General features: G+C 43.6%; 1 protein-coding gene across 3 annotated transcripts; it reads right to left on the bottom strand.

Annotated features, from left to right (window-relative positions):
* On the bottom strand, window positions 1–14,105 carry LOC106806618 (coiled-coil domain-containing protein 149-like). 3 transcript variants are annotated; one of them, XM_014808621.1, is made up of 13 exons: window positions 13,952–14,105; window positions 6,268–6,436; window positions 5,695–5,760; window positions 5,374–5,478; window positions 4,714–4,836; window positions 4,341–4,513; window positions 3,960–4,117; window positions 3,241–3,385; window positions 2,788–2,864; window positions 2,433–2,619; window positions 1,194–1,399; window positions 688–809; window positions 1–358 (listed from the first exon to the last, which is right to left on the bottom strand). In XM_014808621.1, the coding sequence occupies exons 2-13, from the start codon at window positions 6,424–6,426 to the stop codon at window positions 263–265; spliced, it is 1,617 nt and encodes a 538-aa protein (XP_014664107.1). In that variant the 5' UTR covers window positions 6,427–6,436; window positions 13,952–14,105; the 3' UTR covers window positions 1–262. The 3 variants fall into 3 exon arrangements, with proteins under 3 accessions (XP_014664107.1, XP_014664105.1, XP_014664106.1); XM_014808619.1 differs by having other exon boundaries at window positions 6,268–6,426; XM_014808620.1 differs by having other exon boundaries at window positions 1,203–1,399; window positions 6,268–6,426.
* Window positions 14,106–14,355: the final 250 nt, after the last annotated feature.

Here is a 14,355-nt window from a genome sequence, read left to right as displayed (position 1 = left end):
GGGACAGTGGCTCGGTGCATTGTTTAGAAATTGCTAGTGAGCTAAGGAGTGAAAGAGTGGTGGCTAAGGTGTTAGGACCAGTATAAGTATATGGTATTCAAAGAGAGGTTGACGAGACATTTTTGAGGGTAGGAAAGGAGCTATTGGGAAAGGTGTGGCAGGTGAGTCGTTGTGGAGAGTATGTATTTAGTGTAGTGTTTGAGAAGATGGGGGGAGAGAGGCAATATCGTTTACAACATGCATTTAGCCAATAGCAGCCAGTTCAAGCACATGTCCCATTACCTGAGTGTAATGGCATGTTGTCACTACTAGTAGGAGCTGGAGATCCCATGCATTCACTTCCTCCTCTGCTACTCTCCTGCAAATGAACGGGTCATAACCATAATTTTTAAATCCCACGTAGTTTACATCAAGCTCCATCAAGCTCACAATTTTATATAAAATGCTCATGTCTACAATTATGAACATGCAGAATTGCTCTAGATAGCAGAAAATCGCATTATGTTATAGTTTTGACATAGCTAATGCTACTTCTATCAAGATATACATATTTGTGAGCTTAAATCAAGTAACTTACTCATATTAGTTTTACACAGTGGGAAGGCAAACATAATATGTAAATATAACTCAGTATCTATCCACCACACACAGTAATGAAATTAGACAACACTCGCTAGTCGTTAGCACCTCTTTAGTTGGACTAGCAAGTAGCCTTCGTAGTTCAGGGGATAGGCAATCAGGAGATATCACTTTGTCAAGCATTTCGAAACCTGCAGGCCTCTTCACAGCTTCACTGTGATTTTTCATCTCTGTAATCGATCACCAGAATAAGTCTCATAGTACTTGCCAATCGTGCTGCTATTAGTTTACCCTTGTTTGTATAGCTATCTCTGAATTTTGGTCCTGGTAAAATAGTGGCAAGTATTGCCTAAAATTTGAGCATTCATTGGCCATATCCAATATATTCTGTTGAATGACAGTAGGTGTGTATGCTCAGTTCAGAGCCATACCTTTTGTAATTTAGGCAGTAAATAGTAGCATGTTCCCATTACTATGATAGCCACATGCCCAATGCACAAGAGCAATATAACTGCAAGTGGGTCAGATTCCAATGTATACATATCATCAGGAGTGAATAATAGAGAATAATAGAGAATAATAAAGAATAATCTCTATTACTGCTGATATCATACTGCCGTAACCTGTCATATTAGCCTCCTCCTTAGATGGCAAAAGGTCAAGGTCGTTGTTGCTGCCAGCTGCTTGTGCTGGCATCTGCCACACTGCTCCCCCGACGCTGACCACACACACGTGGTCATCTAGATATGGCGAGGCACACAGGTCAACACTGCTGCCATCGTGAGATTCACTCAACACATGATCGTTGTCGTCGGGTGGCCTGCGTGACGAGGAGCGAGAATTTTACACACGTGACGGATTTTCACAAGTGTTTAGGCCAAAAAAAAAATACCTGTGTTTGCGGTTTCCCCGACCTACTAGTTTTTACACCCACCCTACAACTTTTTATCCATATTTTTTCAAAATAAAATTGAAAAAAAAAAAAAAACTGAAAATCCGATAGAAATTGAGTAAGTTGATCAACCCATACGCAGCTGCTGATGGCCGCCGATAGCGTTTATAGCGCATGGGAGACAACTCGGGCAAGCCAAACGTGAAATACGAGCCCGGTGTCAGCGCGAAGATCGTCGCACGTGTAAACAAGACAATAATGGCGATTACAAAAAAAAAGATTTGAAAAAAAAAAAAGTTAAAAGCCTACCTACCCTACCTATTTTTTTCAGCATGAAATCGGAAACACACAGAGTATTTTTTTTTTTGGCCTTACATCTTATGCAGGGGTTGAAATTAGTTTGAAAATTTACAGGCCAGCCGGGCCTGTAGGTAAGGGATTTTACAGGCCCGCCAGGCAAATTACAGGCCCGCATCATTCCCCGGATACCGCAGCATTTTTTTTTAAATAAACAATTATAATATTATTTAATACCCTGTTGTGCACAACTTGACACAAGTGAGCAATACTGCAGTAACTTTTCATCCTCGCTGGCATGCCGGGGACGGTTTTGCATGCTCGGGCTAGCTAGTATTAGAAATGTCAGGCCCGAGCCTTAAAATACGGGCATCGGGCCCGCAGGCCCCCTTATGATTTCAACCCATGTTACGCAGTCTACGTTTCACCGTGATTCTCATCCCCCTGGTTCGCATAATGTAAAAAAATAATGCTGCGAACAACTGGAGTCCCCACACGGGCTTCTTTCCAACATATCTAAGGACATTGTACCACCAACACCTGTGGTGCCTGCCTGCCCATGAGGCCATTCTCGGAATAATGCTCACTCGTAACATTAGTCTTAGTTCCTCAACACACATCACCCCCAGCATCAGCACCGCCGAGTAGGCGTACGCAGACTCACATGAGATTTGCTAGCTCCAGCTCTTGGGAATCCTCTGTGAGAAATGTGCCGTCATCACTGACGAGGCTGAGCCTGCGGAGATCATCAGGGCTCCGAGACTCCGCCCTGTCCCCTCCTCCCGTCGCCCCACCCACACTACCACTGCCAACCTGCTCAGGAATGCCCAGCTTCAGTTCCTGATATCGTGCTGCAAATAATGACCAGAATTCTAGTTTACCGGACAGATACCACTAATAAACCTACGTTCACTAAACTCTAATGTTGATGTCAACGTTATTGACTATTTAAACCCTGTAGTAAATGATAGTTATAAAATTCCTTGGCATTGAATACTTCGTGGTAATGGCGATTCTACCTTTCTGGGTCCAGAAGCCACTTATTTCCAGATTCTTCAGCTTTGTTTCCAGCCCTGTGACTCGCTCTCCAAGTATTCTATGCGTAGGATGATGGTTAGATAAATAACAACTATCAGCAACATCATAAAGTAACGCACTCTGTAATCATATATGACAGGGAGCATATTAAGGTTTTCCCCATACATTAGTATAGAGTAATTATTACTGAAATCTAAGTCATTCCAATAAAAAAATACACACACACTGGTGTGTCACACACATACACATATAGCCAAAACCACTGCTCTGACCACAACACCACTTTGAACTTGAACCTGAACTTTTATAACAACTACAATGGGATATTTTACAGCCATATAATATATATTTTGATTTATTTAGCTAATTTATTAATACACAAAAACAACCAGTGTTCTTGACTTGTAGATGTACAGCTGTAATGTTAGACGTACTTGTTGGTTTTCCTTTGATGAGATAGCGCCACGTTTTTGTCATTCACAGCCTCAAATAAGGCAATTGCCAGCGCACGTAGATCAGAGACTGTTGCCGCAGTATTGGCGAGTTGTGCGTGCTCAGAATCTTGCAATAACTGTTGCACTGCAAACAACAAAGTTATGTTACCAACTACATTAAACACTAAGTTATGTAAACAGTACCCGTAAAATTACAGGAGGAATGCAATAATAACTAGAGCACTCAGAGAGCGCAAACCTCCGCCAAGGCAGCTGAATTCTGTCACTGTGAAAATGTTTATTAATTAATTAATTAGAAAGTTACCTGATTTCTGATGTATCCTGAAAATTTTATTAATTAATTAATTGGATCCGGATCACCACCAAAATGTTATCAATTCTAAGTTACCCCATTTGTGACCTATCCTGAAAATGTTATTAATTAATTAATTAATTAATTAATTAGATCCGGATCACCACCAAAATCTCATCAATTCTAAGTTAGCCCATTTCTGACCTATCCTGAACATTTTATGACAATCCGTCCATAACCTTTTCACTTAGGCTGTACACAAACCCGGCTGTACACAAACCCACAAACACTCGCCGGTGAAAACATAACCTCCTGCCAACCCCTTGGCGAAGGTAATAATCTTATGGGTATGGCAATTGACGGTTAATAGGTAAGCTATTCAGATTTACTGACAGCTAAACCTCACCCTGCCTCTGTGAGATGATCACAGACCCTGGTCTGGAAGCACCCAACTTGAGAATGCCCTTGTTCTTGCGTCTATCCAGGGCATTCTTGTATTTGGTTACAGTAGTAACTGCCATTGTCATCTCCTCCTGTAGCTGACTCACCCTCTCCTTCAGGTACCTACAGGAGAAATGCACTATTTAACTGTTTTTAAAGAAATTGCAATGTAGGTACTAAGAGGCTGCAAGAACAACATCAAGAAGTAGAGATGTCTAACAAATAAGGCATGAGACCAAGTACTTCAGAATCGCAGGAGACGATGCTAACCCAACGGGGAAAAGGAGATTGAAACAGAGTAAGAGTGAAAGAGAAGTCAGAGACAAGATTTATATGAAGTAATTACATATTCTCCATGGTGAGAGAGTCAATGTCAACAATGCGTTTTTCGTCTCCCTGCAACACGTAGTTTAGTTCACGGTTGAGCCGGTCCACCTTGTGCTTGTAGGCGTCTCTCTCTGTCACCAGCTCTTCTTTCTCATCCAGCACTGTCTGCAAGTCTCGCTCCAGCAAGCAGTACTACAGAGTCAACGGTAAAATATAGAGTATATTCCAATTGTTAATACCATAATTGAGATCATTTAGATTATCTGTGCTGATTGTGCTGATCACAATGCACTTGATGCACAGACTAGTGGATGCAACAGCCATCAGACTACATCAGATGAGGTAATTAAATTAATCGCCAATATCTATTTATGCCACCAGCTTGGGCTCACCTGTTCTCGCGAAGCCTCAAGCTGTGAAACAAGGTCCTCCCTCTCATGAGCTGGAAAATGCCTTGTGTTGACACCCTCATCAACTGTTCCTACCCTATGTCTGGCAATCTGCTCCCGCAACAACTACCAACATAGACAATCACAGAACATAGAAGGGCATGTCTGCAGATTCAAGATAATGTTCTGTAGAAAATTGTGGTTTTTATTTTGAATAATGGTGTAAACTGTAAGCTGTACAAAAAGTACTTTGGATTTAATTGGTATTGTTAGGCTGCCATAGAGTGCATAACAACCTACTAGACAAAGGGCCTTATCCAAAAATAGAACATGCATTTTAACATCATTAAGCCAGCAAAGTGTATTGAACTCAAATAATACACATTAGCTAATAGAATTCTTGTAATTGTGTGAATCCAAAGAAAGCCAAATAAAAATACAGCTATGAACTAAATTTCTTATGGTTAATATGTCCCACCTTTAACCTTCATGCATGGACATATAACCAACCTCAGTCAAAATGAATTGGTAATAAGCCTATTGTATATAGTTTACCTACAATAGGGCCTATAGATAATGATATTTAACTACAACCATAGATAATTTTTGCAGGTCTAAAATTTGGCTGTATACTCATACAGTTGTTTTTACTGTGTGCTATACCTTAATGTCGCCCTGTGCATCCGACAACTTTTGCTTCAGACTGTCAACCTCAAACTGTAAGGTCTTGTTATGTTCTTTCATCTCACATAGAAGCTGTAAGACACCCTATAAACAGAAACATGTACTCTCAAACCTTTATTAAGTTAATACTGCATGACCCTAACAGTCAGTGGCTATGTAGACGATATCTGCCCAGTCCGACCACTGCCTCCAGACTATCTATTTAATTAACAGAGTAATGTTATATTTAATTGGAATATCATAACAAAAGATATTCTTCTTAAATGTTGTATCACTGTAAAAATAGTCAGCTAAGATCACCTGGTCTTTTACTGCATGGTTTGATTTTCCACATGGGTTATATGCATCCGTATTGTTCCACAAATCCTATAACAAAAAAAAACGAAATGGAGATATAGACATACCGCCTGGCACATGTCACAAGAAGAGTAACACCTGAAAACTCGGACAGTTATACGTATGCAACTACACAACTCCCAAATAAAACGTAAACCAACTACAATGTTTTTCCACCCGGAGCCTGAACTAAAATGATTTTTATTGTTTTTGTTTACATATATATGATTTTCCTGATCCTTCCAAGAAACAATAAAAATAACATGTCCCACATTGTAATATATCAGTATATTCCTAGAACCATCACTCTTGTTTTCACTCTTCACAACAGTTTTTACCTAACATGGTTTACCACTATAGATGTGATTAAATTAAATTCTAACTTAAAAATGATTTTCTATCTGAAATTCAGCCAGTATCAAGGCAAGACTTGCATGGTGTGTTCTAGCATTCTATTGATAGCTATGCCTACATTTAGGACACCATGACTGCAGTCCTATCCAATATCTTAGGTAAATATGTAGCAGGTGGGCTTACCATATCCTGCTGCCGTTTCTTCAGTGCAGAGTACCGATCCCTCAGTTGTTCAGCCATCAGTCGGAATTGATCACGTTCACTTCGGCATTCGTTCAGGTCTTTGCTGAGTATGAGCAGTGCCTCCACTTTACTCGCCAACCGTTGCTTCAGCACTGCCATCTATAAAACACTCAAAACAGTCACATGATCGCATATATCATGAAATACTTTGTCTGCCACTCGCACAATCACAGTAATAGTACAAATACGACAAGAACTAATTCTATAGCCATTCATTGATTTCACTCAGCTCAGTGTGTGATGAACAAGAATAAACAACATAATGATAATCTGTTTACATTTCACTTCATTTTATTTCGAGTAGCAGTCCTTGTTTTACTATCCTTGTAGAAATATAACAATGTGGCAATAGTATAATTATGATTATTGATAGTAATAACCATGTACTGACATATACAAAACGGTACAGGTATGAAGATTGAAATACCTATAATGATACAGTATCATATATTACGCTACTAGATTAATAATAATACAAGCGGGTAGCATGTTACTGGGGACACACATTGGTAAACCACCATGGCATTGCATTTAATAGCATATAGCATTGGTTAAATGAATTCGGGTGCCGGAAATGCATTAGCTGACAAGCACTGCTGGATATCTAGTTTTAGATCCAGGAAACGCTAGACGGTTACGTCTTACAGAGAGATACGCCGTTAATTAGCTAATGAAGTCTGTAATAGTGTCGCAGCATGTCAGGTTGCCAGACCAGGGCAGTATTAGTAATGGGTCAACACACACACCCAAGTTCTAGTTCTAATGAAGGTGTCAATGACACTGTAGCTCACCACAAAAAAGGACACAAATGAGTAAGTAAGAAGAAGTCAGTTTTAATTGAGCAACCATCGACGTACATTATAGAAACGATTGCCATCTGTATATCGCAATAATAATTTATAAACCAAAATGAATCACAATTTGTGACCGTAGATGGCGCTATACCCGCTTTGTAGCGATGGCGTTTGAAATAAATAGGTTATGCTGCGTTCCGACATGTTTTCTAAATCTTTACTCTAATATAGACGTTTTATCGGCAGGGTGGAGAGGAAATACCAATTTTGCATTAAAGATATTGTCAATGAAATCTTGTAAAACGAACCAGACGAGTGTGACACCACAGACTGTTTGTCTATATAATATGCTATATAATTGCCAAACCCTATCTAATTTGCATAATTTTTTTTAAATATCAAAACCCCTAGCCCTTATTCATTCACATACCAAAAATGAGCAAAATCCGTAGAACCTGAACTGACTAATGGCAATTCCCATTTTTGCCAAAAAATTGCCGTGGCTCGAAAGTACGTCGACTGGCGTGCTTCAAAATAAGACGTTTAATATGGGAGCATAGCAGTAACAACTATACCCAATTTCAAACATGTGGGCCCAACGGTTCCTGAGTTATCGTTGACCGAAGCGAAATGTTGACGGACGGACGGACGTACGATGACCCATGGCAATAGCTCAGCTTGACGATGTCAAGGTGAGCTAATAAATGGTCTTATATCAAATGCCTGTGTCACTGACACAGGCATTTGATATAAGACCATAATAATGAAATTTTATTATGACACATAATTTTAGTATCCTCGTGTGATTAGTTTTTTTCCCCTTTTTTAGTACAGTCCGACCTCCTTTATCCGGCCACGTCAGGACCGGCACCCATCCGGATATGGGATTTGGCCGGATATGAGAGTTATGCTCAAACACAGCATTTCTATGCAGTTCAGTAGGGGTTATGCATGTTATCATGTAATTGCTCGTTGCTACGATTGATTATTTGTAACAAACTGTCGTGTTTTATGGTTTATATAAAATGGAAATAAAATGAAATAAAACAGAAATTTTACCACTTCGGTTTATGTTTGTTTCTTTTGTGCTGAGATCAAGGGCTGTAACAATCGATACACTTGCGGCGTTGTATGCCTAGGGCTGTTACATGTGCGCGGCAGCGGCACCATTGATTGAAGTACGGGGCTTGATCAATTGCGAGTGCGTAGCGAAGTAGCGCGTTTCACTAACGTCCGCTAGTAAAAGTTGTTCGTTAACAGACAAAAGTTGTCCGTAGGCATAGCGGACAACACACACACGCACGCACGCACGCACACACACATTTTTGTTCATTCATATGATATAGTATACAATGTACTATATATCTTTTATTCCTTGGTAGTTTTTACAGCATCAACAAGTGAGTATATATATTCGTGAAATATTCGTATTAATATGGCCATATATTTATACATGTACATGTACATGGGTGTTTGCTCTTACGGTAAGCAGGGTTAGACACTAACCATTTTAGTTCATTAGTCCACAGGACTAGTAAAAGAAAAAATGTACTAGTCCTTCCAAGATTCTACTAGTCCTGCTGAAGGACTCTTACTAGGCACAGAGTGACGAGTATTGTGATTTGCCAGGAGGTAGGTGGGGTAGGAGGGTGGAGCCCCCCTTCTGCTAGGGGGTACAGGGGGTCTCTCCCAGGGTACAAGGGGTGTCTCCCAGAAAGGTTTTGTAAAGGACATTCAATTGTATAAAATACATGTAACTTTGATATGGATCATAAGATTAAAATTTAAATTAAATAAAATTTTAATTCGAAAATAAAATGTCGGCTTCCTTTGATGAGGATCCGAGGATGCACTTATCACAGCAAGGAATTTGGCCTCATTTATAGCTACAAACTGTTCCCGGCGCCTTGTATCGGCTACGCCGTAATGAACCTCTTGCAGGCCTTGTCGGTGAGGTAAGTGCTGCCGACATCTAACCCCTTGGTCTTGTCAAGCTGGCACAGCTTGACGTAATCGGTGTAGGGCCTGCCGTTTTTTTCCAATAGCATGTGCATTTCTAATGGGGTTCGCCATTTTCTAATCGCTGGATAGATGGCGCGCGTGCACTGTCCGGTATCACTGCTAAACAATGGCGTCTAGTTACGAAGGGAAAACCGTAAATGAATTGAAATCAGAGTTGCAAAGTAGAGGTGCAAAGACATCTGGGAGGAAAGCTGATCTGCACGTACACGTACACGTGCGCGTGCGTGTGCACGTGTGCGTGTACGTGCGTGCGTGCGTGCGTGCGTGTGCACGTGCGTGCGTGCATAGGCACGTACACGTGTGGGCGTGCGTGTGCACGTACACGTGCGTGCGTGGGCACGTACACGTGTGGGCGTGCGTGCGTGTGCACGTACACGTGCGTGCGTGCATAGGCACGTACACGTGTGTGTGTATGTGTGTGTGTGTGTGTGTGTGTGTGCGTGCGTGTGCACGTACACGTGCGTGCGTATGCACGTACATGTGCGTGCGTGTGTGTGTACGTGCGTGTGCACGTACACGTGCATGGGTGCGTGTGCACGTACACGTGCGTGGGTGCGTGTGCATGTACACGCGCGTGCGTACGTGGGCATGTACATGTGTGTGCGTGGGTGCGTGTGCACGTACACGTGCGCGCGTGCGTGTGCACGTACACGTGCGTGGGTGCGTGTGCATGTACACGTGCGTGCTTACGTGGGCACGTACACGTGTGTGCTTGGGTGCGTGTGCACGTACACGTGTGTGCGTGTGCACGTACACGTATGTGCGGGCGTGCGTGTGCATGTACACGTGTGTGCGTGTGCACGTACACGTGTGTGCGGGCGTGCGTGTGCATGTACACGTGCGTGCGTGCGTAGGTGCGTGTGCACGTACACGTGCGTCCATGCGTGTGTGCGCGCATGTGCACGTACACGTGTGTGCGTGCGTGTGCGTGCACGTCGTACACGTGCGTGCGTGTGTGCGTGCGTACTTTCATCACCTCTTTTGATCGCCACACACCATTTCAATCTCAGTTGTGGGTCACTTGGGCCCCCACTGTTTCGTGAACAGGCATGGTCCTTGCATTTCTTTTTGCTAGGATCTTTCTGTGCCCCTCGGAAGCATCATGTGCCATGTTTCCAAATGATAGTTTGTAGTGCCGGTGAAAAAACTACCAGACATACAGCCTGCACCACAGGTCATACCCTTGGCTGGTGCTCTCATATGAGAGGCTCTCATATACACTCTTATACACACTACGGTAGGCGCAGAACGGGGTTGCTATTTATCGAACCCCGGCTACACTCTTATACACACTACGGTAGGCGCAGAACGGGGTTGCTATTTATCGAACCCCGACCAGCCAGTCGCAAGTGCCTGTGCCTTGAACCAAGAATTGTATCACTTCTTGCACAGACGGTGAGGAGCTTGCTAGCTCAGTCATGTTATATCTGTTACAAATGTACCGTCTTTAAATTAATAAATGAATTAATAAATTTACCATTAGTTGAAAGATCTATCCAATGTAACAGATATGATCATGTAGCCCAAAAGAGCACGGCTAGTAACGCCTAACGCTCAACGGCAGCCCTAACAGAACAACAATAACTTGCACCCTAACAGAGTAGGCTACTACACTGTCTGAGTCTACACTACAGGCACAGCCAATGAGCCAGACTGCTTATACTAGCCGCACACTATCTGACCTGAGTGCGATCGGGAGGCTTACGATTGGATCGAGAGGCTTTAGTTTGGCTCGGGAGGCTTAAGTTTGGCTCGGGAGGTAATTTTGGCCCGATTCGAATTTTGAATCGAGAGCGGATAGTGTGCGAGGGCTCACGACGCGACTCGGATAGTGTGCGTGGCCATCCGACCCGATCGGCAAGCGCTGAAGAAATTTGACCAATCACAGAGCAGCGCCATGGGAACCGCATTTCAATGGAATGGCATTCGAATCATGGAAAACACTCCCGACACTTAGTACACGCAGTGAAAAAATTAATTTTTTTCTTTCCGGGGCTCTTTTTGCAAACCCCCCCAAAATTTCGGGGGCTACTTTTTCATTTTCCAGGGCTCTTTTTCCACTTTCCAGGGCGACTTTTTTCCAGGGCTGTTTCCTCAAATGTACACACAAGCACAGTAGCTATCACACTGCGTGGGCGCGCACGGACACCAACACACGACGGTCAGCACGCGACGGCATACGGCGACGCAGCGCACGCGAGGCACAGCACGGCCGCGGACGGCACACACACACACACACACAGCACACACACACACACACAGCACCAGACACACACAGACACAACAAGTCGAAGTATTCAAGACCAGGTTATTAGCATCAGAACTGACAGACTAACATGATAATCACAACTGCACAAGTCACAACCAAATGCACCTTGACATTAGTGAATACATCCAGGTTCAGCTAAACACCACGAACTATTGACGGCTAGCAAATAGTGAATGTCCGCCTGTACGAGCAGGAGGATCGATTGTCATTATACGGGCGAAGTCTCTTTGCGGGGCTGGGGTCCAAGGCCCGCGTAGGGGTTTGATGAAAGCGGCCCGCACGAAGCACGTGTGAATGTCGCTTGTGCACATCGACTGCTGCGTACGTGCCTGCTGGCAGGGCGGCATTGATTGAAGATATGGGGGTGGGGGCACGATTGTTTCAGCGTTGCCGTACTTAATCACTACTAAAATTTAGAGGGTTGCATTGCTGGACTATGAGAGAGCGCGCAGCAAAACTTTGCTTTCCGGACGGAATTGACAAAAACAAAGTACCCAATCGGGTTAATGACAGGCACGAGTGTGCCGTGCCGGCAGGGAAAAAATATACGTTGAATTTCATTAGGATTTTCCATGAGATTACCGTTCTAAGATCAATGCTACGGTTCGTTGGTCCTACGGGTCTAGCGTAGGCACGCCCGCACACCGGGACGCCTAGCGCACGCTATGGCAGGCACGCACTGCGACACCGCAGACGCGCGAGGCACAACACGCAAGCACGCAGCGGCAGGCAGCACCGGCACACACGGCCGCCCGACACGCAAGCCGCGCGCAGGCAACGGCACGCCGCGCAGGCACAACACGCAAGCACGCCTGCAGGCACACGGCAGCCACGCTACCCGGCGCGCATTGCAACACACGCAGCACGGCGCACAAGGCACTACACGTATATAATACGCGGCGCGGCGGCGGCCGCGCGCTTGATTGAGAAATGAAACAAACTTCGATCTCTTAACTGATAAACACTTGAACAGCCCACCGTAACTAGGACATTCTACGCGCGACGTGCAAACCGGCTGCCGTAAGCAGGTCAGAGCCCGGCGAGATCGGCAGGCGGCGGGACCGACGCTGGACAAATCGATTCGCAGGGCGACTTTTAGCTTTTGGGGTCGCCCCGATATCGTATTTTCGGGGGCTCTTTTTGGCATTTCGGGGGCGAAATCGCCCGCCGCCCCCGTGTATTTTTTCCCCTGAGTACACGTTAAATCCGCTTGGAACGCCACAAGAGTGCCATGGTTTGCGCCAACTTTGAGTCGGACAGTGTGCAGGGGCCTCCCGATTGAGCTAGCATTAGTAGTACTAGTAGTATAGTGCTGAGAAGGTCCATGTCTCCCAGGGTACTGCCAGAACGTACCCTGGGTACGGTCCAGTATACCGAAACGTACGCTGGTACTATCTAATATGCCGGACCGTACCTCGCCTACTCCACTAACGAGTCTAGAGAGTCGCCTATGCCTACTGCATAACCCTAACCCTAACCATATCAAATGGTACGTTCCGGCAGTACCCTGGGGGACATAGACCCTAGATGAGCAGTAGTAGTAGTAGCGGTATGGCTAGTAGTAGTAGTAGTACAACTACAACTACAACTTACCACTACAACTACAACTAGTCATAGGGTCTATGTCCCGCAGGGTACTGCCGAAACGTACCCTGGGTTCGGTTCGGTATACCGGAACGTACCCTGGTAACTATATGTAGCCTGTCAGATCAAAACATGCCGTAGGACTCAATTCGGACATTATGAGTAAGTAGTTTTATCAGAAAGACCATCCAAGTCTGGTTATTTTGACACCAAGATCTTCTTCCTAGGTCACATGGTTCGGAAGTTATGAGCATTTGAGTAGTTGAAATCGGGCCGATTTTGGAAAACAAAGTTCAGAGTAATTAGGTCATAAAGTTAAAGTTTGTTTTCATTTGGCCTTCATTTGGACAAAAATCTGAAAAAATATCTTCCCATTGAGCTAGACACATGAATTTTTGCATGCACGTACCAGACATAATAACCATCCACTGTATGAAGTAGCTTACAGTTAAGGTAAGTAATTCAGGTAATTAATTAGGGTAATTAAAACATTAATTATCTGGACATTTTGGACACGCAAATAAACACATAAAGACACACTTTTGGCCAGTTTTATTGATGTAACATCGAACATGGATAACTACTAAAGGTATTTATGACAACAACAAAATCGGCTTTTTACTACTTTTAGGTGAAAAATCACCTATAATACTCAGAATGAACATTGAAGTCCTACGGCATGTTTTGATCTGACAGGCTACATATGATTGATATGGTTAGAGTTAGGGTTATGGTTAGGGTTAGGATTAGGGTTAGGGTTAGGATTACTATTAGGGTTAGGGTTAGGGTTAGGGTTAGGGTTAGGGTTAGGCCTAGGGAGCCTGAATACTAGGGGCCTATAATTAAGTATAACTACAACAACTAGTAGTAGTACAAGTTCAACTTTTACAAGTACAAGGTACAAACTAATATTATTACTAATATCACTCAAGTCATGATATTACTGCGCGCTTACCTCTTGCTGCACATTCTGCAACAGAATATTATGGCTGGTATCTTGATTCATTTTGAAGCGTTCAAGCGATATTTAGCAGAAAGTGTGTTTTCCCACAGCCGTAAAATTGTAACGTTCTCTTGCGAAAACATCTGTTGGTTATGAAACCACTCAGGCGACAACGACTTGTTCTTCACTTTGTTAGACTTGCGCCATCTACAGGGAGCATACAGTATTAAAAATATTTCCGTCGCGATGTAACCTGTAGGATAGAGGTGGTATGTTCCGCTTCCCCGGTTAGTGTAGTGAAGCGGAACATACCACCTGTATCATACAGGTTAGTCGCGATGTCACAAAGTCTAATAAAAACTCAAATTGATTAAAAATCACATGAGAACCACGATGAGCCAACAGAGACTGGTAAA

This window comes from Priapulus caudatus, unplaced genomic scaffold (genome assembly GCF_000485595.1).
Source record: "Priapulus caudatus unplaced genomic scaffold, Priapulus_caudatus-5.0.1 Scaffold169, whole genome shotgun sequence".
In the NCBI taxonomy this organism is placed as follows: Eukaryota; Metazoa; Priapulida; class Priapulimorpha; order Priapulimorphida; family Priapulidae; genus Priapulus; species Priapulus caudatus.
The sequence above is the reverse complement of the archived record's forward strand: the minus strand, read 5'-3'. Positions and strand labels throughout refer to the sequence as shown.

Bases quoted from the DNA above. Each gene is read 5' to 3' on its own strand.
- LOC106806618 (XM_014808619.1), bottom strand. From the start codon at position 14,002: ATGAATCAAGATACCAGCCATAATATTCTGTTGCAGAATGTGCAGCAA. The intron at 5,761-6,267 runs GTAAGCCCACCT...TTTTTGTTATAG, and splicing joins AGAAACGGCAGCAGGATATG to GATTTGTGGAACAATACGGA. The intron at 359-687 runs GTGCTAACGACT...GTTCATTTGCAG, and splicing joins TTGCTAGTCCAACTAAAGAG to GAGAGTAGCAGAGGAGGAAG.